The sequence below is a fragment of the Urocitellus parryii genome, chromosome 3 (genome assembly GCF_045843805.1).
Source record: "Urocitellus parryii isolate mUroPar1 chromosome 3, mUroPar1.hap1, whole genome shotgun sequence".
NCBI classification, from domain to species: Eukaryota; Metazoa; Chordata; class Mammalia; order Rodentia; family Sciuridae; genus Urocitellus; species Urocitellus parryii.
In genome coordinates this window covers 6,293,449-6,317,332 of record NC_135533.1, presented here as the reverse complement: position 1 = coordinate 6,317,332, position 23,884 = coordinate 6,293,449, and the positions used below count along the sequence as shown (strand labels likewise).

Here is a 23,884-nt window from a genome sequence, read left to right as displayed (position 1 = left end):
ACTTGCCTAGCATGTGTGAGGCACTGGGTTCGATTCTCAGCGCCCGCCACATGTAAGTAAGTAAATAAATAAATAAAGGTCCATCAGCAAGTGTGTGTGTGTAAATTTCTTCAAAAAATAATAATTTCTGAGGGCTGGGATTGTGGCTCAGTGACAGAGCACTTGCCTCGCATATGTGAGGCACTGGGTTTGATCCTCAGCACCATGTTAAAAATAAATAAATGAACAAAATAAAGATTGTGCAGATGTATAACTAAAAAAGTATTTAAAAAAAAAAAAAGATTTTCTTGGGCTGGGATGTGGCTCAAGCAGTGGCGCACTCGCCTGGCATGCGTGCGGCCCGGATTCAATCCTCAGCACCACGTACAAATAAAGATGTTGTGTCTGCCGAAAACTAAAAAATAAATATTAAAATTCTTTTTAAAAAGATTTTCTGAGGGCTGGGGATGTGGCTCAAGCGGTAGCGCGCTCGCCTGGCATGCGTGCGACCCGGGTTCGATCCTCAGCACCACATACCAACGAAGATGTTGTGTCCGCCGAGAACTAAAAAAAATAAATAAAAAATTCTCTCTCTCTCTCTCTCTCTCTCTCTCTCTCTCTCTCTCTCTCTCTCTCTCCTCTCTCACTCTCTCTTTAAAAAAAAAAAAAAAAAAAGATTTTCTGAAAGAGTGTGCCATAAATTGTAAATAAATCCTTGGCAGAGAGGTAATGGGGAGTGTGGGAAGCAGGTGAGGAGCTGCAGGGAAACATCTGGAAGTTCCTCAGTCAGCTTTCTTTATGGCTGTACTTCGTTTCACCGAGTGGCACTTAAAGAACAACGTGCCTTATTTTCACTGTGATTTGCACCCAGGGAGTGAGTAGGTCATGCATGTAAATTGACTATGCCTCCACCCCCAACCCCAAATCTGGTAAATTCCCAGAGTAGGGGTGCCTTGGGTGGTTGTGAACACTGTATGGAAGGCCGATCTCAGGAAGAAGTTGGTACTTCACAGATGTCATTTTTCCTTGCAGGCTCCTGTGACATTTGATGATATCACAGTGTACTTGCTCCAGGAGGAATGGATGCTGCTGAGTCAGCAGCAGAAGGACTTCTATGGTTCTGACAAGCTGGTGCCACCACTTGGTATGGATTTCTACATGTCTCCACCGTCAGTGTAGATCCCCAACCAGGACAGTGTGGTATCCCCAACCAGGCCAAAACATATTGGAGAATTTTCTGGGGGCACTTTACTACTGAGCTACATCCCCAGCCCTTTAATTTTTTTTTTTTTTTTTTTTTTTTTTTTTTGAGACACAGTCTCCTTAAATGGCTGAGAGCCTTGCTAAGTTACTGAGGCTGGCCTCAGACTTTTAACCCTGCTGCCTTAGCCTCTGAGTTGTTGGGATTAAGGTGTGTCCTTTTGTGGGAATTTTTGCATGACTCAGTCTCACATCTTACTTTCCTGCAAACTACACACCACCTTTTCCCTTCTCCCCTTAAATTGATGAGGAGGTTAGGGAAGTCTGGCTTGCCAAGGATACCTTGAGGTCTGTCTTCTGGATGCCTCAGAATATCCCTCAGTAGAAAGACTAGTCTGTGAATCTGCGAAGATCATAGGGCTGTGGGGTTAGTAAACAGTAGTGGGAAGAGCAGCAGACTTGCCATAGAAATCTGGTCTCTCTTCCAGTTCTGCCACTGGATACTGGCATTCCTTCTGCCTTTTTAAGCCTTGGTCATTCTCTTAGAATTGCCTAGAGATTTAATGAGATTAAACAGTTTAAAACTTTGTACAAATGTAGGTAACTTTCATCATCTCTTTTTTTTTTTAATTTATGTTTTAGTTGTAGTTAGACACAATAGGTTTGTTTTACTTATTTATTTATTTTTATATGGGGCTGAGGACCAAACCCAGAGCCTCACATGTGCTAGGCAAGCTCTCTACTGCTGAGCACAACCCCAGCCCATCCTTTATTTTTTAAATGCTCTTTTCTCTGCTTCTGAGGGTAGATTTTCTGTACCAAGGAAAGAGTGGTTGTATCAACATGTGTATGTTGTATTGTACAGGTTGAGCATTCCTAATCCAAAAATTGAAAATATGAAATGCCTACAAAGTCTAGAACTTTTTTTTAAGAGTCACCTGCACTCAAAAGATTTTGGATTTCATGCCATATGCAGTGGCACATGCCTGTAATCCCAGTGACTTGGGAGGCTGAAACAGAAGAATCACAAGTTTAAGGCCAGCTTGAGCAACTTAACGAGACCCTGTCTCAAAATAAAATAAATAAAATTTTTAAAAAAGAACTGAGAGTGTAGCTCAGTGGTAGAGCACCTCTAGGTTCAGTCCCCAGCACCAGAAAAAGAAAGAAAAAGTTTTGGATTCCAGAGCTTTCTGGATTTTGAATTTTCAGATTAAGGGTGCTAAGCTAGTAAAGTCTTTGCAAATGTTCCAAAAACGGAAATACTTTGGACACCAAGCTTTTCAGGTGAGGGGAGCCAACCTGTATTCCCTGACTGCAGTTGGATGACTGTCTCCCATGCCTTTATCTTCTCTTTCCATGAAGAAAGAATGAAGGCATGGTAAGAGCAAAGAGCTTTCTGTTGGTGGAGAGGTTGCAGCTGGGTTGGTCTTTCTGTGCCTGCTAAAGGCATAGGAAAACCATGGATTCTCTTAAGCCAGAAGTTGCATAGTAGCAGCTCAGATTAGACTTAAAGATTATAGTTGTTTTGTTTTGCCCCAGTTTTACTCCCAACTTTCAGGTCCAAGTTTTCAAATATTTCTGCTCCACTCTCTGCTCCTGAATATCACAATAACCTTGGCTAAAAGCCACCAGCAATACCCATGCCACTTCTTGAATGCTGTCCACCAGATTAAGAAGTTCATTGCTTTTAAAATCAGCCTCACAGAAAGTCTCCAGACATGGGCAAAATGAAGACAGCTTCTCAGCCAGAACATAACACAAAGGGCCTCTACTCCAATTCCAATAGAGTCATCCTCTGAACCCTCTTGAGCCCTGTCTTTAATGTCCATGGTCCTATTGGCATTCTGGTCTTCTGACCTCCCACAAGAATCAGCCATTAAGCTCCGCTTACAACAACCTAAAGCATTTCCAGCTTGCACTGTTAAATATCTCAAAATTCCTCTCACCAATTCAAAAAAGCTCAGAAAACTTCTGAACCACGTGATCAGGTTAAGCATAACAATGACCCTACTTCTCAGTACCAATTTCTGTTTCCGGTCAGCTTTTTCACTGCTTTGATTAAAAGACCCAACCAAACAATTGTAGAGGAGGAAAAGTTTATTTGAGGGCTCATGGTTTCAGAGGTCTCAATCCATAGACAGCAGAGTCCATTCCTCAAAGCTTAAGGTGGGGGCTGGGGATGTGGCTCAAGCGGTGGCGCACCTGCCTGGCATGCGTACGGCCCTGGTTTGATCCTCAGCACCACATACAAACAAAGATGTTGTGTCTGCCGAAAACTAAAAAATAAATATTAAAAATTCTCTCTCTCTCTCTAAAAAAAAAAAAAAAAAAAAAAAAAAAGCTTAAGGTGAAGCAGAACATCATGTTAGATGAGTGTGATGGAAGGAGGCAGTTCACATCATGGTGATCAGGAATCAGAGAGTGAGAGACTCCACTCTCCAGATAAAAATATATACCCCAAAGCCACATCCCCAATTAACCACTTCCTCCAGCCACACTCCACCTGCCTCCAGTCACCACTCAGTTAATCCCATCAGGAATTAATTCACTGATTAGGTTAAGGCTATAACCCAATCATTTGTCCTCCAAACCTTGTTTTGCGCAAACATGAGCTTTTGGGGAACACCACATCTAAACCATAACAGCCATAAAGAATTTTCATATAAAAATAAGGATGTCTGGCTTCTCTTAACAAATGGGACTGTGTGGCAGCTCTGAGTCTGCATTCTGTGCAGTAGCCTTCTGGAATTGAGTGACCACTACCCCCATCTACAGGGTCCTCTAGGCTGCCGCAACCTCCATGCCCAGTCCGGTTTCCTCAGTTTTAGTATCAGGTTCCCCTCACCATTTGGGCTTGAGAGCATCCAGCTGAACCATTACATTTCACACTGTTAGTCCCTTATTGCTTTTACCTGTGTCCCCATTCTCTCAGGGTTCTCTCTGCAGAGTTTCCAAACTACTATGCTAAACCACCCGCTCCTACTTTCCTCGTCCACAACACCAAGAGAACACACGTTGTGTTCACAATGCCAAGGAGTGTCCCCCAGCAGGACCCGACTTCATACTGGGCCTAGAGGCACACCCTTACTTGCTCTTCTCTGTTTCCAACTCAGGCCCAACTGTTACCAGCCCTGAGCTCTTCTGTGAGTTTGGGAAAGTGTCCAAGCCATGGCCAGGCAATGTCCAAGGCCAGAGGAGTCTCCTGGACCATCACCCCGGTGAGTGTGGCCTATGCCCCAGAGACAGAGCTCAGCAGGAGGGAACAGGGAGGGGTACCAGGACCATTCTCATCAGAGTACCTGACATATCTGCAAGTCTGCTCTTCCCCTGGGTGTCACCTTATCTGAATATGCACCTTATCCTCTCCCAGTATTCTTCTCTACCCTCTTGGCTCCCTGTCTTTGATTTCTACCCTGAAGTGTATGTTTATTGTTCCCAGAAGGTGTGGTTCTCTCATCTTCTACCATATTCCCAGTGCCTGTAATGATGCCTGGCACACAGTACATGTACCATAGGTAATCAGCAAATGAGGGAAGAGTGAAGGAATGAAGGAACCGCCGTCTGCTAAGTCCTAGAGATTTTTCTTTCCTCTCCTGTTTGATAAGCTTCTCTGCAGTTGGCTTAGCTAGAGCCAGGCCAGATGGCAACTTGTTATGTAAGATGAGAGTTAACCCTCCCCCTATGGGAGAAGGACGCGGGGAATAAGCCTATATGATTTGAATCACAGAAGTTTGCTCTCCCTGTTGTTTCTCAAATGGACCACAGTCAGCTCTAGACTGCTTTGTGACTATAAAGAATCACAGAAGCCAAGTATGGGGATGCACACCCATAATCCTGGCTATTTCTGTCTGATTGAGAGGCTGAGGCAGGAGGATTGCAAGTTCAAGGCCAACCTGGGCAACTGTCTCAAAATAAAATAAAAATGTCTGGGGCTGTACTGTGGTAGAGCTCTCCTGAGCTCAGCCCAAGTACTGTAAATAAACAAACAAGCAAATAAATAAATAAAGAGGCTCATTTGTTTTGTTTGATTTCATATCACATTTGGAGCCTGTTGACTGTGTTAACACCTTTGAGCTCTTGGGGTTAACTGTTTTATAGACAGGTCCATTGGTTTGGAGCCAATGCCTAGTTCTTGGCCACTGGCCATCTAAACTTATGTTGATGCAGAAGAAATGGCTTTAGTGTGTTAGAGTTTCTAAGGTACATTTCAAGGAAGGAGGGAAAAAAGAAACTTCTAGTGCAGCTTGAAGAAGAAAAATCCTCATGAGATTACGAGAGTCTTCACCTCTTTGGAAAGAGGAAGTTGGGTTTTGCTCGAACCTGTATCAGCTTCGCCAAGTAGAAGTGCAGCAGTCCCCTTGTCCATGGTGTCACTTCCTACTATTTCATCACTGCGGCCAACCATGGCCAGTAACAAGCAGTAAGATACTTGAAGGAGAGAGAGAGACCACATTCTCATGACTTATGTTGTTATCATTATTCTACTTTATTATTGTTGTCAATTTCTTATTGTGCCTAGTTTATAAATTAAACTGTATCCCATCCATGTATAGATAGGAAAAAACGTAGTATATATAGTTTGGTGTCCATGGCCCAGGAATCCATGGGGACCTTGGAATGTACTCACTGTAGACCACAGGGGACCACTGTACTCAGAGATGGATCACAGCTTAGGTAAAACTATCTGGAGATAAAAATAGTGCCCAGGAGATAAGTAACTTTTGCCCTAAAGGTACAGGATGCTGATGCCTCTCTGTTAGGCCTACCACAGCAGGGTGCTCTTGGAGAGCAAGGAGTCTAGTTAACTGGCTTTAATGACCAAGTTTAACCCTGTGTTTTCTTATATCCATGTTCTTATCCATAAGTAAGTTCTGAGAGCTGGGGTGTGACTCAATGATAGAGCACATGCTTCATGTGCTCAGGGCCCTGGTTCAATCCCCAGTACCACAAAAGTAAGTAAATAAGTGAGTTCTGAACCCCTGAAGATTACACTGCTGTCTTAGCTTGTATTGATCAAAATGCAAAGATCTCCTTTGGCTGGGTGTATGTTTCCTTTAAATTGTTTTTTAAAAAGGGGTTTGCTTAAAGCATGTCTGACACATATCTGTCAGCATATCTGACACACAACTAAACCAATCAGGGTCACTTCAGGAGAACTGGGCTGGCACAAATTAATGACACACAGACAGAGAAATACCTTTTTCTTTGGTTTCTGTGACCCCCAGACCCAGATCCCACAAAGGGGGCAAGGCAGGCAAGAAAGAGAGGTAGGCTATTCAAAAGAACATTCTATCACATATAAGGCAGAGGGGACATGTTACAAGAGACAGCCCATTCCCACTGGGTAACACCCACTCCCAAAGCTGTACTCCTCTGCTGAGCCGAAATGGGGATCCACCTGCCTCCTGGTCAGGGAAGCCAGTCTCCACATTTCCATCACTCAAAGCCAGGGGATGCTCAGCTCCCGACAAGGATTTTTCTTCTGGATTAGGCAAGGTGGACCTGGGAACTCCAAGAAACTAGAAGTGGAGAATTCAAGTATGGTAGAGCTCCTGCAAGAACACAGGCTGTGTCACTTTGGACTGAGCATGTGCTTTCCACCTTTCATAGCAGATCCACTGTGAATTGTGGTGGCTCTGATCATAGAATTTCAAAGCAAATTCCTTTTGTCTCTTCTTTTTAAAGGAAAAGATCAGGTGGGCTACATGGGAGAAATGGATGTGCAGGGTGCTTCCAGGGAAGGTGAACTGTACGTGCCACCTCAGAAGAAAGCTTGCCTTGGCCGCTGCAGTGTGGAGAGTAACAGCATCAAGGGAGACTGGACAGGGAGAAGCAAGAAACCTCTGAAACCCCGATCTATCCAGAAGTCATGGTTTGCACAGTTTCCATGGTTGATCATGAATGAGGAACAGACAGCTCTGTTTTGCTGTGCCTGCAGAGAATACCCATCTGTCAGGGACAAACGGTCAAGATTAATAGAAGGTTACACAGGACCATTCAAGGTGGAGACTCTCAAATATCATGCCAAAAGCAAAGCCCATATGTTCTGTGTCAATGCCCTGGCCGCCAGGGACCCCATCTGGGCAGTCCGTTTCCAGAGCATCAGGGATAGTTCTTCAGAGGTCCTGGTCAGCTCTGAGCACCTCTTCACAGCAGATTATCCCATGTTCTACCCCCCAGGGCCTCTGGAAGACTTTGATAGTATGGCCAACCTCCTACCAAGCTCGAGAGCAGAACTAGAGGACCCTGGAGGGAGTGCAGCAAACCCTGCATTGTATCTAGACTGCATCTCAGATGTGAGACAAAAAGAAATCACCAGTGACATCTCTTCAGACATTAACATTTTGTGTAATGACGCTATTGAATTCTGCAGTCAGGTAATACATACATAATGATTGAACTCAGGGGCACTCAACCACTGAGCCACATCCCCAGCCCTATTTTGTATTTTATATAGAGTCAGGGTCTCACTGAGTTACTTAGCCCCTCCCCATTGCTGAGGCTGGCTTTGAACTCTCAATCCTCTTGCCTCAGCCTCCCGAGCTGCTGGGATTACAGGCATCTGCCACCACACCCAACTAGAACATCTAACTTCTGATATAAGGAATGATAATCTTTATCCAGAATCCAAAACCTACAAAATTCAAGAAATAATCCACAATCACACAGTGACCCACAGAGCTCTTAAATAATCAGTATTTTTAAAATTTCAACTTCAACTTGGAGTGATGTAGCACCTTTAAACTCTGCATAGTTTTTTCAAACATGCTGTATGATAGTTTGTCTAATGTTGTTAGGAAGCTGTGGAGCTGGTGTTAGTAACTCACCGTGTCAGGGGACGGAGCCTCAGGAGAAGTGTTGTAAATGCGAGACTCTGCCCAGGGCCCTTGACCGCCTGCTCCTGCTTTCCTTCTGCTTCCTGTAGTGCTGCTTGGGTCCTAAACAACTCGAGCATTTGCCTTGTTTATTTTGAATTATAGTTTTCTGGAAAGTTGGTCTCTGAGGAAGCCGTGTTAGTTGGAATTTTCCCCATTCTGAACTGTTGCATGTGAGTAGGATGTTACTATCAACCACTGTTAGTGCTCCTTTGGGAGTCCAGCGAGAGTAGCCTGGGTGTGCCTCAGAGCTAGCACCATAGGGAACCCAGCTGAAATTAGTAAGCATGAATTTTTCCAGAGTCCTGAAAAATAGCAAAGTTTCTTTCTCATTCTCTTTATGTTCTCTTTTTTTTTTTTTTTTTTTCAGTATTGGAAGCCAATAAACAGGTCAAACCTTTATAATCTGAATTCCTTTAGCAGTAAGACATGCGTAAGCTTAGTCACTGATTATAAGTATCCATAATTCTTTTTGCTGTCTTTCTTCATGTCCCATAGGGAAAGCCCAGCCGACGCTCCCAGAGGCAGGCAGTCCCCTCTGTAGTCATGGAGGAGCAGAGGGCACCCCTATTAGGACTCTAGAAGACAGGGTGCAGTTAGAGGCTCCACTGAAATTCCTACCCGTGTGTTTTTGTTTTCTCCCAGGAGATCCTAGGATCTGACTGAGGCCTGTTTGGTTTTACCTAATAATTCTGGGCCTCACAAATTTGATTCTTTGACTTCCAGTGAAGAAATTAATTCCTCAGCATGCATCTGGGTCTCCTGGTGGGCTTCTCAAAGGCTGCTGGAAGTGACAAGTGGTATCTGACTCCAAAGGTGAGCTGAGCAGCACTGCTCTCTGTTGCAGGACCCTCCTGAAGAGGGGCTGCCGGAGGTTCCTGAGGTGTTTGGGGAGCTCCCGGCAGTGTTTGAGGATGTGGCAGTGTATTTCACCCAGGAAGAGTGGGGCCTGCTGGACAAGTGGCAGAAGGAGCTGTACAGAGACGTGATGCGGATGAACTATGAGCTCTTGGCATCCCTGGGTAAAGCTTCCTGTAGTCTTTTTCTTTTTTTCCCCCCAAATATTGGAAATTAAATCCAGGGTCTTGTCAGCACTCTACCACTGAGCTACATCCCCAGCACTGTTTATTTTTTGAGACAGAATCTTGCTAAGTTGCTGAGGCTGTTCTTGAACTTGCAATCCTCCTCCCTCCACCTCCTTAATTGCTAGCATTAATGCATGCACCGCCACGTCTGGCTTCCTGTAGTCTTTTATATGCCAGCATCAATTGTGACTTCAGAACCCACATAAACATCTATGGCTTGTGGCCCTCTTCCCATTTCTGCTCTTCCCTTGTGGGCAGAGAGGGTTCATGTCTTTTGTTACTCAGAACTCTCTCTGCTTTGGAATACTGTACTTTGTCACCTCTTCATCCATCTACCTGTCCATCCACCTGTCTGTCCTCCACCAAACACTTATGGACTGTCTCCATAAGTGCTAATGAACAAGCACAAACCAAGGCCTCTCATTTCAAGGGACTTATTTGAGAGGTAAACGTTTAGAAGAGAAACTGTCAAATGACACAGGCAACCTCCATAGGAGCTTCGAGAAAGACTGCCCTGGGGCCACTGAAGTAGGGCCCTGTCATTCTGGGTGTGGGAGGAAGGGATCAGGATCTCTTCACAGGGAGGATCTGTTTCAACAGAGTCAAAACCAGGTGCGCAGGAAGGAGGAAGGGCATCTTGCATGACAGCAGGAGCAAAGGCTGGAGGTAAAAGGGCCTCCTGGTGGGTCCCATGCTCCTGTCTGTGCAGCAGTGCTGAGGCTCCTCCATTTCACCCAGGTGCCAGCACAGGTTGGCAGCCCTGGGCATCAGTTCACTAGGTGAGGGCATGCAGCATGGAGAGTTATGGAGGTAGTGATGGCTACCGCATCATCCTCCCCTGTGTCTTTTTCTTCTTCACTTTCCCTCCTTCTTGTAGACTCCCAAGGTTCTTATGCAGCATAAGATGGGAAGACAGCTTTTCATCTTCCAGAGCTTGTATTTCTTTCTTTATTTTACCAGCCTATATCTGGTATCACAGTAGAAGCTTGCCAGAGCAGGCTGCTGTGTTAACTTAGGAATTACAGCAATAACCCACTTCAGACTTCTGTAGACTTAAGCAGCAAGGATAATATGACTTCATTGATTTCATGCCCCTTTTTCTACACTCCAGCTAAGATCTGGACTATTTTCTAAATATTATTGCCCTGTGTATTTGTTTTTAATCATTGTTCATCAGTCTTTTTACAGTGTGGTGATCAAACCCAGGCTTTGCACATGCTAGGCAAGTACATGTGCACCTCACCACAATTGTCCCTAATTCGTAAATGGCCTCCCAAACATTCAGAATGGCTTAAGTCATGGTTTATTTTGTGGTGACAGAAGTTTCATATTTGGGTCCAGGGCACTTGAACACAGTGTACCTTCAAAGACAGTTGCTACCCTGCTGTGCTGAGAAGCAATGAGAACCAGAGGAAATTGATTTGTGAATGTATACACTGGCAAAAGTTGGGTTTTCCTTTAAAGTAATGTGCAGCAGCACAGGAGCTCCTGTGAAGAGTTGTGAAAGGAACAGGTCGCTGTCACTGTGGAGAGCAGGCTCCTTGCAGTGCAGTGGGTGCTGGCTCTATCTTGTTTAGCCTGTACTTGATCCCACAGGTTTTGTATTTTGACACATGAGCTAAACATTGTAAATTTTCTTTTCTTTGTTTTGAGTTAGGAAGTGGGGAAATGTTCACTAAGTAGGGGAAATTGGAGTATAGTTTAGACTTGGTGAAGTTTAGTTCAATGAGCAAAAAATATAATCAAAGGACGGGGAGCTAATTTGCTTGTGGGTTGGATCAGGAACTAGGAAGGCTTTATGGTGCCGCAACTAAAAGGCTCCAGGAAAAGTGGGCTGACTGAGCTGCACAAAATAACCACACAAGAGACATAAATACCTTTTTCTTTGGGGTCGCTGGGATGGCTCCTCTGACCTTAAGGGTCCACAGGGAGAGAGAGAGAGAGAGCACTCGCTGACCCCTTTTATTGAGGGAAGCTATTCAAATGAGGCAAGAGGTCAGGTTTCAGGGGGCTGAGTCTATCTTCATGATGTGCACTGTCAGCAGGTTGGCTGACACCTGGGTAGGCCACACCTAAGGGCACAGTAAGAGAAGGGAACACATACAAGGCTTCCATGGAACATGCTATCCTAAGCAGGGCAAGGGGTGATATTACAAAGGAACAGGTGAGCATAGCTCCACCCATGGGGCTGTAGCAAGACACATCCGGGCACGAAGACACAGTCACTCGAAGACGGTCACTCGAACCCTAGAAGAGCCAAGCTGGACCTGGTGGCACATGCCTGTGATCCCAGCAACTAGGGACGCTGAGGCAGGAGGATTGCAAGTTTGAGGTCAGCCTCAGCAATTTAGCCAAAACCTGTCTCAAAATAAAAAGGACTGAGGGGTGGCTCAGTGATAGGTGGCCTCTGGGTTTAATCCTCAGTACCACAAAAATAAACGTTTTTTTAAATAAAGACAAGGGCTATTGTCTTCCTGCCCCCAGCTTATTCCAGGACTTCTGCTGCACCCCGGGAGGGAAATGGGGTAAGTAAGAGATGTACAGGAATGGTTTACCTGGCCTCCCCGTCATCTGATACCAGCTCTTTACAACTGTGATAGTTTAAAGCTGATTCTTTGGATATGTTTGGGTTCCACAGACCAACCCCCTCCCAACCCTGTCACTGGGGACCTTGTTTTGTTTTTTTTTTTTCTTTCAGGGAGGTGGTACTCAAGATTGAACCCAGGAGTGCTTTTTACTTTTTAAGCTCATCCCGAGTCATTTGTATTTTTTTTTTTATTTTGAGACAGGATCTCTCTAAGTTCCTAAGGGTCTCGTTAAGTTGTTGAGGCTGGTCTTGAACTTGCATTCCTTCTGCCTCAGCCTCCTGAGTTGCTAGGATCACAGGTGGGCACCATCATACCTGGCTTCTAGGGACCTCTTGACATGGGTAAATGTCTTCTTTGACTTTCTTCTTAGGTTCCTTCATGGGGGGACCATCACACCAGGAAACAACTATCATGGCAGAACCTCTGAAGTATGGTTCTGGACCTCTTCTCTTCCCTGCATGGCCCACACCTGGACCATGGAGAGTACATAATTATCCTTTGCTCAGACAAACCTTAGGAATGTAGGCAATTTCCATCAGGGCCCCTGTGAGGGCACCCACTCTCAGCATCTGCCTTTAACCCTTCCTAGGCCTGGATTCACGGCCAGCCCCACAGCTCTAGGGGACATAACTCAGGATGCATTTCTATAATTAGGAGAAAGAAACACCACCCTCCTTAGTAGGAAAGAGAAACTCATAATCCACTTGACAACTTTTTCCAGAAACATCTCTAATACCCAATATCCTGACCCAGTTTTAGCTCCTTGATTCCTTCTTCCTGGGTGAGGGCCAGGGCCATCCTCCTTCCAAGTGTGCCTCCATAGTCCAGCTTGAGAATGGATGATGGTTGGCTCCTACTTTGGGGCCTCCAGCCCAGACAGACAGACAGTCCATGAACACCTTGCTGCCGGGTTCACTGCTCCTTCTGTTTGTTGATTTAGATGTATCTCTCAGTTCCTACTGTGGAAAGTGCAGACATGCCTCTCACGTCTCCCAGGCCCACTTCTCTTCCCTTGTCCTCTCAGAACAGCTGTCACACACTTTCATGGTTCCATCAATGTAAGTTATTTGCCTGGTTGTAATTATGTGTTATTAACTGTTGAGCAAAGCAGTATATTATGGTGATATTTTCTTTGTTGTAGGACTTTCTCCCCGAAATTGGAATTTTTTCATATTTTTATTTTGCTAGTATTTGTCCTCTCTCCAAATCTTCCCAGATTATCCAGTGGAGTTACAGAACTCCTCTGGAGTCTTTCCATGTGGTGAACATCATATGATCTGTTGGTCTTATTCTTTTCTGGAGGCTTCCTTCACTGGGCCTTCCTCTCCCTTGCTCTGTCTAAACTAGTTACTGGGCCTGCCATACAGTGTGGCCTTAGCCTCTCCTTGTCACTTCCCCACTTCCTGGACCTGTCTCTTCTTTCATGATGTGTGTCTTCAATTTGTGGAAGCCCGTCTTTGAGTAGCCTCCTAGGCAGGGTGGATAGGAGGACATTTCTTTTCTTTAAGACTCTACATGTCTGAAGATGCCTAACTCTACCTGCACAGCTGGTTGATAACTTGATGGCCATAGAATTCTAGATTAGAACCCCGTTTTCCTCACCATTCTGAAAGCATTACTCTGTTAGTTTTTATTGATGCTTTTGAGAAGTCTAATGCCCATTGTATTTCTAAATCTTTGAACACTACTTATTCTACTCTAAAAGCTTATAAAATTTATTCCAGTGTTCTGAAATGTCTCATGACATGCCTTTATATGGGAGTCCACTTATTTTTTGTTCTGGCTGTTGGGCACTTCCACTTTGCAGATTAGGGAAGTGTTGTGTTCTTCAATTTTTTCCTTTATGATTTCTTCCTATATATTCTCTTCTCTTTCTTCCCCAAACTCCTCTATTAGCTAGATATTGGACTTTCTGAATTGAGCCTTGGGCTTTTTTTGTTTCCCATGTTCTGCTTCTGTCCTTTTTACCCAACTTTCTTAGAGGTCTCCTCTGTTTTACTTTCTAACAATTCTATTTTTTAAATTTTTCTATTGGATTTTTCTATTTTATAAGCTTCTTTTGTGGATGACTATCATGGCTTTTTTCACTGTGAATACTTACGCTTTTTTTTTTTTTTTTTTTGGTCTTTTTTGTGGCCTGAATTGAACCCCGTTCCTTACGCATGCTGGGCAAGTGCCCGACCACTGAGCTACATCCCAGCCTGTGAATATTAGTTCTGGATTGTTTGGAGTCTTGTTTTGCTCCCTGCAAGATCTTTAGTTCTTCCAGGGCTTTTTCCTACTTGTTTTGGTTTTTTCTCTTTCATGTTGGAGTCTCTTGAAGAGTTCTCTCTATGTTCAGTCCTATTTAAAAACTGAGGGGAAGCTCTGCATGTGGCTGGAACTCAACAAAGAGTAGATGACACTGTAGGGGACCAGCTCAAACCTGGATGTCTCACTGAGGAGTCCACAACACTGTCTGTTGATGTTTTGGCGGGAGAGCGAGGGGCAGTTCTATTTCTGCAAAGGGAACTTCGCCTCTGCTTGGAGGTATGAGCCGAGCCCTGGCTCCTGGAGCCAGCAGCGCCCCCAGCCTTGGTGTGTCCTGGCGTTAGCACCGTGCTTCTTCAGCATCCTGGGATCTGGAGCCTTTCTTGGTAGGTTTTCCTGTGGAATCTCTGTTCTCCCCCAGGTGAGGTAATGGTGTTGCCTGGCTTCCTGGGATGGCTGAGAGGTCCTGGGGTCTCTGTAGACTTTGATCTCTTTCCCTGCTCCCTTGCTCCCTACCCACTCCCTTCCCTCACAGCAAGCAGAGCCTGCTGGTTCTTAATCTCTTTGGGATTGGGGGCTGCAAACAACTTGCTTCTCCTTGTCCCCCCCTCTGCAGGTGTGGATATGCATCTGTTGGTTCTCTCTTTTATTTCCCTTTCTTCTAAAAATGTATCAGCTTTTTTTAGTCCAATATTTCTCTTGGGCTTATGCGTCTCTTTATTATTATTCCTTTACTCTCATTTTAGAGATATTTCAAGAATGATGTGTGTTCAATCAACCACACTTTAATAATTTATTTTTTATCACAGTAGATAATAGATACTAATAAATACCTACATAGTAAACTTATATGTATTTAAGTGATCTAAAAGATGAGTAGCAAAAAATAATCCCTCTTTTCCCAACCTTCTTCCTCCCCAGACGTTACCAGCTGCTTATATGCCCTTCCAAAAAAAATCTATACACACATTCATGTAGACATGAAAACATGTAAGTAGATAGTAATGGGCTTTATTTTTTAAAAAGGAAGCAATTTCTTAGCATATCCCTGAAAAATAGTTACATTTTAAATAAGGGGTAACTTTCTTTTACTCAGATTTCAGGATCCATTGAAAGTGGTGAATTTTCAGGGGTGCGTCAAATAACCTGTGCAGTTGGCCACCTAAAGTGCACTAGGGGATGCATGCATGGGACAGTTGTGGGTGGTGACATCCACTTCTTGTGAGGCTTTCCTTTTCACTCTGCCTTTGCTCTCCTTCAGTTTTATCCTCTGCTTTTCCTGTTTTTCCTCTTCCCCTCTGAATGCATCTCACTGGCCTCGGCTCCTATGGCTGACCCACAGAGCTGCAGAGGTGAGCCATCCTCTGGCAGGGCGCCCCTAGCCATCTCTTTGGCACTCTGGGTGGATGTGCCCTCAGCTTGCCCTGGCTGACTGACCAAAGACAGACCCCACTGCGTGGACTGGGGGCCAGGTACAGAGGGGCTTCTGAATGATGGTCTGGAGCAGTGGCAAAAGTGTGACTCTTCATTCCTGCAACAGGGCCTGCTGCTGCAAAGCCAGACTTGATCTCAAAACTGGAACGGAGAGCTGCCCCCTGGATCAGAGACCCGATCGGACTGAAGTGGGGGAGTGGTCGGTCCCCAGGTGAGTCTTCACCCACTGAATTCTGAAGGTCTTATGTGCAGGGGCCTTTACAGCTATGACAAGTAACACGACATTAGTTCAGCCATGTTTTTCCTGGACCTGTTGTGTGTCAGGCCCTGGGTAGGCGAAGGTGACTAAGAAACAAGGCCTGCCCTCGGGTGTGAATGGTCTAGGAACTGTGACAGTAAGGGGAAAAGGAGATTCTTTGATGAACAGAAGTGCCAAAGGACTCTGTGGAGAGGTAGCAGGAGAAGGGACATGGGGGACATGATGGATATGAGGAACCAGGTGGCCCACAGGTGTCGAGCCTGTCTTCCCCTCTCCCCTGGGTGTATAGTGACAAGAGTATAAGGAAAGGAATGTGAGAATGAGCAATTTTGTGCATCTCAGTCACAACCTGCTGGCTAATGGCTGCCTGTGTGCTCTACCTCCCTTCTTTTCTCATTTCACAAGAGGATTAATGCCACTTCTTTAATAATATCTGTGGCCAAGGGTGATTGATTAAGCTTCTGAGCATAGGCATCATATGATCCCAGAGTAGCTAAAAGGATGGACAGGAGGGGAGACCAACAAAAGCGCCCACAAGGACACACACTACTCCTGGGGAGACAGATTGACTTTCTTTCTTTTTTTTTTTTAATTTTTTAGTTGTGGATGGATCCAACACCTTTATTTTATTTATTTATCTTGATGTGGTGCTGAGGATTAAACCCAGTGTCTCACATATGTCAGGCAAGTGCCTTACCACTGAGCTACAACCCCAGCCCACCAGATTGACTTTCACAAGTAATATGGTGAGGGGTGAAGTAGAAGTCACTAATGATTTCTAGAAAGAGGGGTCACCTTCAGCTTCTCTGCTTTGCATAAGGAACATTTATTGATTGGGAGTATCTTAGCTGGTAGAAGACTGCAGAGCTCTGGCAGCAAAACTAATCACAGTGTTATTTCCCCCAAAGGGAAAAAGAAAATGGTAGCAGAAAGAGAGGCAGATGCACAATCCTGGGCTGCAGAATCGGCACCACTTCCGGCTCCTCCTGTGGACTCTTATGCCTACTGCCCTTCCAGCATGTGTGAGGTAGACGCAGAAGGACCTAGGAAAATCCAGAGGACTTACCGACCCCGATCCATTCAGAGGTCGTGGTTTGGGCAGTTCCCGTGGTTAGTAATTGACCCCACAGAGACCAAGCTCTTTTGCTCAGTCTGCAGAGAGAGACCTACCCTCCATGACAAATCATCTCGGTTAGTTCGAGGCTATACTGGGCCTTTTAAGGTGGAGACTTTAAAATATCACGAAGTCAGCAAGGCACACAAACTCTGTGTCAACACTGTGGCCGTCAAAGATGACAGCCCTCAGGCTGCCCTAATCCCAGAGATCTCTAGTGACCTCATGGCCAACATGGAACACTTCTTCAATGCTGCCTACTCCATCGCATACCACTCCAGGCCCCTGAATGACTTTGAGAAGGTCCTGCAGCTCCTCCAGAGCACTGGGACTGTGATTTTAGGTAAGTATCGAAATCGCACTGCATGCACTCAGTTCATCAAATACATCTCAGAGACTCTGAAGAAGGAGATCCTTGGTGACATCCGGAACTCTCCGTGTGTGAGTGTGTTGCTGGACAGCTGCACAGACTCCTCCGACCAGGCCTGTGTGGGGATCTACATCCGTTACTTTAAGCAGATGGAAGTGAAAGAGTCATACATTACCCTGGCCCCTCTCTACAGTGAGACAGTGGATGGGTACTTTGAGACCATCATTGCTGCCCTGGATGAGCTGGACATCCCCTTCCGGAAACCTGGCTGGGTAGTAGGCCTGGGGACTGATGGCTCCACCATGCTGAGCTGCAAGGGAGGCCTCATGGAGAAGTTCCGGGAGATCATCCCCCAGCTGTTGCCTGTCCATTGTGTGGCCCACCGGCTGCACCTGGCTGTGGTGGACGCTTGTGGGAGCATTGACCTAGTGAAGAAGTGTGATAGGCACATCCGAACTGTCTTCAAGTTTTACCAGTCCTCCAACAAGAGACTGAGCGAGCTGCAGGATGGTGCGGCTGCCCTGGAGCAGGAGATCGTCCGCCTGAAGGACCTGAATGCGGTCAGGTGGGTGGCCAGCAAGAGGCGCACACTGAACGCGCTCATTGTGAGCTGGCCTGCCCTGGCGAGGCACCTCCAGAGTGTGGCAGAAGCAGGGGGCCAGATTGGGCACAGGGCCAAGGGCATGCTGAAGCTGATGAAGGGCTTCCATTTTATTAAATTCTGCCACTTCCTGTTGGACTTCCTTAGCATCTACAGGCCCTTGTCTGAGGTGTGCCAGAAGGAGATCGTCTTGATCACAGAGGTGAACGCCACACTGGGACGGGCCTACGTGGCACTGGAGACCCTCCGCCACCAGGCAGGACCCAAGGAGGAGGAGTTCAATGCCGGCTTCCAGGATGGGCAGCTCCACGGCGTCTTCCTGGAGAGGATGGAGATGGCAGAGCAGCGGTTCCAGGCTGACAGGGAGAGAGTGATCCTGACTGGGCTTGAGTACCTCCGGCAGCGGTTTGATGTGGACCGTCCCCCTCAGCTCAAGAGCATGGAGGTATTTGACACCATGACCTGGCCCAGTGGGGTTGAACTGGCCCACTTTGGGAATGATGACATTCTCAGCCTTGCCAGGTATTTTGAGCTCTCCCTTCCTACAGGGTACAGTGAGGAAGCGCTGCTGCAGGAGTGGCTGGCTCTAAAAGCCACTGCCCAGAACCTCCCGTTCTCCATGCTGTGTAAAAACGCCCTGGCCCAGCACTGCCGCTTCCCCTTGCTGAGCAGGCTTGTGGCTGTGGTGGTCTGTGTGCCCATCTCCACCTCCTGCTGTGAGCGGGGGTTCAAGGCCATGAACCGGATCAGGACCGACGAGAGGACCAAGCTCTCCAATGAGGTGCTCAACATGCTCATGATGACAGCGGTGAACGGTGTGGCAGTCACAGAGTATGACCCCCAGCCTGCCATCCAGCACTGGTACCTGACCTCCTCAGGCCGTCGTTTCAGCCATGTCTACTCCTGCGGCCGGGTGCCAGGCGGCTCCCACACAAGTAAGTACAAGGCAGTTTCCCCACAAGGGTGACAAAGCAGAGAACCTCATTAGCCAGGTCCCATGCAGAGCCAGAAGTGGGAGCGAGGGATCCCACAGAAGAGGTTCAGTTCCCAGGGCTTCTACCCAGCCAGGCCAGTGGATGCTAGAGACATAAGAGCTACCCTCACAGGTGTGTACCCAACCCAGAGAGACCAGAGCACGGGCTCGAGGCAGCAGGCCTGGTGAGAAGAACGTGCAGTTCTGCAGCCCGACAGCCACCCTGGCTGTGGCCGGGCGCAGGTCAGCCTCCTGGGGCTCTGGTTTTCATCTTAGAGGTAGTAAGTCCACTCAGAACCCTGAGAGCAGTCTGGCCAGTAATACAGATGGCACCAAGTGAAGCCTGCTGGATGGGGCAGGGCAGGGCATCATGTCCTAAGAAGGGTGGGTCAACCCTGGCTGTGTGGGGATTGGCAGGAGGGAAGAGGACATCGTGGGTCGGGGTGGCAGTGGAGGAGATGAGGCAGAGGGAAGGCAGGTGTCTCAGGCAGTGAACAGAACAGGAAAACGGCCACCTAGACCACAGAGCTCATTTTGGTCACAGGCCTGAGGGCAGCCATGTCACACCAGAGGGCACACTACTGACAGCTGTAAACAAGAAATCTCCCTCTTAAGTAGTCACTGAGAACCAAGGCAGAGGCCCAAGCCACGGGAGTCCTCCAGGCTGTTCCCGCTTGCTCAGCAGGGACAGAGTGGGTGTCTTCTAGCTGTTCGCCTTACCACCTCTTCCCTTCTCTCTCTCACCTCTGTGCCTGTGGTCATCAGCAGTGGGACTGAGTGTCAGGGTGGACTCAGGCTCTGCAAGAAGCCAAGTGGCCCTGAAGCCGCAGCTGGGGCAGGAGGCAGTCCCTCCCATATGAGAGACTGAGGGCCGAGAGGGGCTTCAGTGAGTTCCGCACACACCAGTTAAGGGAACGTGGGGTGAAGGAGGCAAAGGCGCCATTGGGTGCCCTCCAGCAAGCTGTCCAGCCCACAAGGCCAGGTACTCTACCTGGGAGGAAACAACTGCTGTATGTGATGACACCCTCCTGCCTGGGCAGGCAGTGGACCCTTCAGCAGAATATTTCTTGTGGTAGCCTCCATGCATTGTGTGGACACTAGTACCCGCCAGTTGTGACAATCAAAAATGCCTCCAGACATTGCTACATGTCTGCTAGGGACAGATTCCCACACACAACCCTGCCCCATGCTGAGCTCCCTTGCCAGGGAAAAACACCAGACAGAACAAGGGCTGCGAGGTGCACTGCTGGGCCACCTAGCCTGTCCTGCACGCTGTCTTCAGCACGCAGGCCTGAGGGCGTGTTTGGCTGGTTCTTTTGCTTGGTCTGTTTGTCATTCTCCTCTCCTGCACAGGTGCGGAGCTCAAGAAGGAGGGGATGGGAACACTCCACATGGAGGGCCCTGTGGCCCCAAAGCCACCCGTACCACCCTCCAGGGAGCCCTGGAGGTTCTGAAGGACTGCATCATGGAGCCTCCTGAGTCTCCTGTACCAAGCACCAGCCCAGGGGCCACACACGGTTCTGAGCAAGTGGCAGCCTGGAGAAGGCTTTGGGAATCCCCTATTGACCCTGGCCCTTCTCCCCCAACTTATGAGAACAGGCCCTCTGCAGGTTCTAGGATGTCCTGGCAGACATGCCCCTAAAGGCCCAGAAAGTGGGCAGATGGTTGAAACCAGCATTCCCAAAGGACAGGGTAATTAGGAGGTGTGCCACTAATTGCCCACGGTTGTATCTGAGCACAGCAGTGCCTCGCCACTCCAAATAAGCCAGCGAGCTGGGCATATCAGGGCATTTCTCTACTGCGCTTGGGCCTGCTTTTAGGGTGAAGCAGAGGAAAACCCTTTTCGTGGAGCACCAAGATGGGTTTTGTTCCACAGCTCCAGGACGGTGAGATGAGTGCTTTCCCTGGAGGGAAGCTTTGTGCTCCCCCCACCGCCACTGGAGCCCTTGAGCATGGCCAGCATCAGAACAAAAGAGTACATGGGATCAAGTCTGGAGTTGGGGAATGTGAGATCAGACCAGCTCCACTGCAGGCAGTGGCTTGCCATGGTCAACTCCTTCCTTTCTGTGCCTCAGTTTCCCTGTCCATGCAGTACAGCAGAGAGTCCAAGTGCCTGCTGGCTCCCCGTCTGCCATACCATTAGAGAAGGCTCTCTCCAGGTCTCCATCCTTAATGGGACAGTAAGTTGTGCCCCCAGAGTCCTGCTGTGGGCTGAGGTGCTCTCCACATGTACCTTCAACAGGACAGGCATGCCCATGCTTCTGCAGCCTGTGTGGGCGGCTCTGCTGGGAACCACCAGGGCTGCCTGTTAAGTGTGCCCCACCCGGATGTGTGGAATCACCCTGTCAGGGCTTAGCTTCTGGCAGTTTCTAACAGGCTCCTGCAGGAACTCTGTGGTTATCCTGCAGCTTAAGAACGTGGCCCTAAAGGCCCAGAGGGCCTCCTGCACGCCCAGGTCTTTTGTCTCCTCCGCTGTCTTCAGCCTGAAGTGAAGCACTTTCCCTCCCCAGGGGAGGCAGCAGCTTGGCCTCTGCTGGCTCAGGGGCCTGCCCATCAGGGCGGGATGATTGTCCAAGTTCTGCCTGCCTTAGCCATGGGTGAGAAGTAAGGAATATTTGAGGGGAGGGCTTCTCACTCCTGCCTTATGCCTGCAGGGGGGCCCTGCTCTGTGGTGCACGTACCCATAGTCACCCTGACCAGCAGTCAGCCTGATTCTTATGCCAACAGGTGCTGGAAGCCTGTGAGATGCTGGCAGCCAGGTGCCTCACTGTTATGCAGCTGCCCTGGATCCTGCATTCCTTCCTGTTACCCCTTACACTCTGCCTTAGCACCTCATGTTCCTCTAGTCAGGAATTCCTTCCCCCTTCTGCCCCACCCTGTGGAGCTACCTCCGCACCAGCCCTCTGGGCCTGAGGGCTGAGGGACAGCACAGGCCTTCACCCTCCAGTTCTGAGAGGTGGCCACCTAGGGCACAGACCTCCCTCTCCCACCCACCTGCGTTTGAGCAGTTCAGGGATTTGCCAGGGCAGGGGTGGGGTTGCAGCCCCACCCCAGGGATTCCAGACTCCAGAGATGTTCCAGCAAGTGCCCTTCCAGTGGGTCTTCCATCCCTTCAGAGCCCCCCAGGTGAGCCACCAGTCTGAGCATTCAGGGTAGCTTTCTTCAGAGCAGTCTGGAAGGAGTTCTAGAGCCGAGGGGCTGTCAGGCAAGCAAGCGCCCTCCCTTTCCACTTCAGCACACTGTGCTCACCATCCAGTGCCTCCCGCTGGTGGAGAGGAATTGGTCCCTGAAGCGGCAACTGAAAATGCTGTTTATCCCAGGTGTTTGCCCTACCCCAAGTTTCTCGAGGGACCTGGGCCACCTCTGGTATGTCTTTGCCTGCTCAAGGCAAAGAGAAAAGAAGACAAGTGACATTCTTGTTGAGGACCCCTGGTGTCCATGTGGCAAGTGCCCTTCTGTCAGAACCTCAGTGCCCAGGCTGGCCTTCTTGCTCTGTGTCCAGGGGCTGGCTGTGTTCTAGAGTCTGGGTCCTGGAGACCCTGGTGGGAAATGCGCCTGTGTTTGCCTCACAGGGAAGTGAGTTGGGGGGCACTGTGAGGCAGGAGAAGCACTTTCCTTTGGCCATTGTCTCCACCTCCTTCCCTGCCTGCAATTTTGACAGCATCTCCAGGCGCACATCCTGGCCCTTGGCCCTCCCTTCCTTGATGACTGACGCCCACAAGGGCTGACATTCTAAGTAACCAGCATTGTACTTGACACTTGATTTCAGTAGCCGTAGAGACTGGGGGAGTGAGGGAGCTTAGCCCCTGTCCCAGCTGGGCACCTTAGAGTGTAACCAACTCCATAGCTTTGTTTCTGTGTGTTGCAAAGGGCAAGTCCCTAGGGTGCTCGAGACAAGGTCACCAGTTCCCTCACACAAGCGTCTTCATAACCAAGAAACCAAAGGTGACTGGCCAGGAGTGTCCTTGCCTTCTCTAGTTTCAACAATGTACAAATGTGGTTTAAAAACCATGTTCAATTCTTAACCTTTTGTTATCTGAATAAAGCAGTTTATTTCAACACAAGCTTTTTAAGTCCCTGATTAAGACTCCGGAGATGAGGGTTGTTGATCAGAGCTTGCTGGATCACCCCTCTTTTTTTTTTTTTTTTTAAAGAGAGAGTGAGAGAGGAGAGAGAGAGAATTTTTTTAATATTTATTTTTTAGTTCTCGGCGGACACAACATCTTTGTTGGTATGTGGTGCTGAGGATCGAACCCGGGCCGCACACATGGCAGGCGAGCGCGCTACCGCTTGAGCCACATCCCCAGCCCCTGGATCACCCCTCTTTCAAGAGGTGACAGGGCCCTGAACAGGTGGGCAGGGAAGCACGTGTGTGCCTTCGGCATTGTCTGGGTCTCTGTCCTTTCTGATCCTGGAGGTGAGCAGAGTCTGTTCGCAGTGAAAGTGGGATGTAGTGAGGAGTGTCACTATCTCCCTGCCACCTGGCATGCCATAGTTAGCAGAGTCCTTTCACAAATGCTGTCTCATTGGATTTACTGGGAATATCAAAGCCAGACTATTGAGGGGAGAACATCTCTTTCCACCAGTAGTGCCAGACCTGCCACTCGGAGTTCCTAAGGGACCAGCTCTCAGAATGCCACTGCAGCCCTGCTCTGCAGGCCACACATCCTTCCTGGCAGTAAAGAGCAAAGGTTTTCTACAGAGGCTGAGGTACAACCGAGTCTTTTTGGTAGAGAAGAGTTGACTCTATCTGAGGACATTTTTTTTTTTAAGACATTAAAACCACTGATGGAGCAGGGCATAGTGGTGCATGCCTGTAATCCTGGTGATTTGGGAGGCTGAGGCAGGAGGATTTTGAGTTCAAAGCCAGCTTAGCAACTTAGTGAGACCCTGTCTCCAAATAAAAATTAGAAAGGGCTGGGGGCGTGGCTCAGTGTTTCAATCCTTAGTTCAGAAAACAATAAAAACTCCGTAAAAAGAGCTCAGACATTAATCTAGTGACAAGGACATACTACATTTCAGTCCCTATCACCCTCTCTTCCTGTAGTCCCAGCAAGATCACCTCTGAGAGCAGGATTGTGTGGATGTTGCAGTGGGGGCCAAGTGTGGCTAAGTGTCTCAACACAGAGAAGTGTCCAGGATCTGAGAACACTGAA

General features: G+C 48.0%; 1 protein-coding gene across 2 annotated transcripts in view; it reads left to right on the top strand.

The window, feature by feature from the left end:
• Positions 1-22,769, top strand: part of Znf862 (zinc finger protein 862) — a 28,019-nt gene extending 5,250 nt beyond the window's left edge. Inside the window, exons 2-8 of one of the 2 annotated variants that reach the window (XM_077796661.1) lie at positions 1,012-1,123; positions 4,293-4,397; positions 6,865-7,556; positions 8,902-9,076; positions 15,518-15,622; positions 16,579-18,690; positions 20,082-22,769. In XM_077796661.1, the coding sequence (XP_077652787.1) occupies positions 1,012-1,123; positions 4,293-4,397; positions 6,865-7,556; positions 8,902-9,076; positions 15,518-15,622; positions 16,579-18,690; positions 20,082-20,182 (3,402 nt within the window). In that variant the 3' untranslated portion in view covers positions 20,183-22,769. Of the gene's footprint in view, positions 1-1,011; positions 1,124-4,292; positions 4,398-6,864; positions 7,557-8,901; positions 9,077-15,517; positions 15,623-16,578; positions 18,691-20,081 lie in introns of those variants that run through there. The other variant, XM_077796662.1, reaches the window with a different exon arrangement.
• Positions 22,770-23,884: the final 1,115 nt, after the last annotated feature.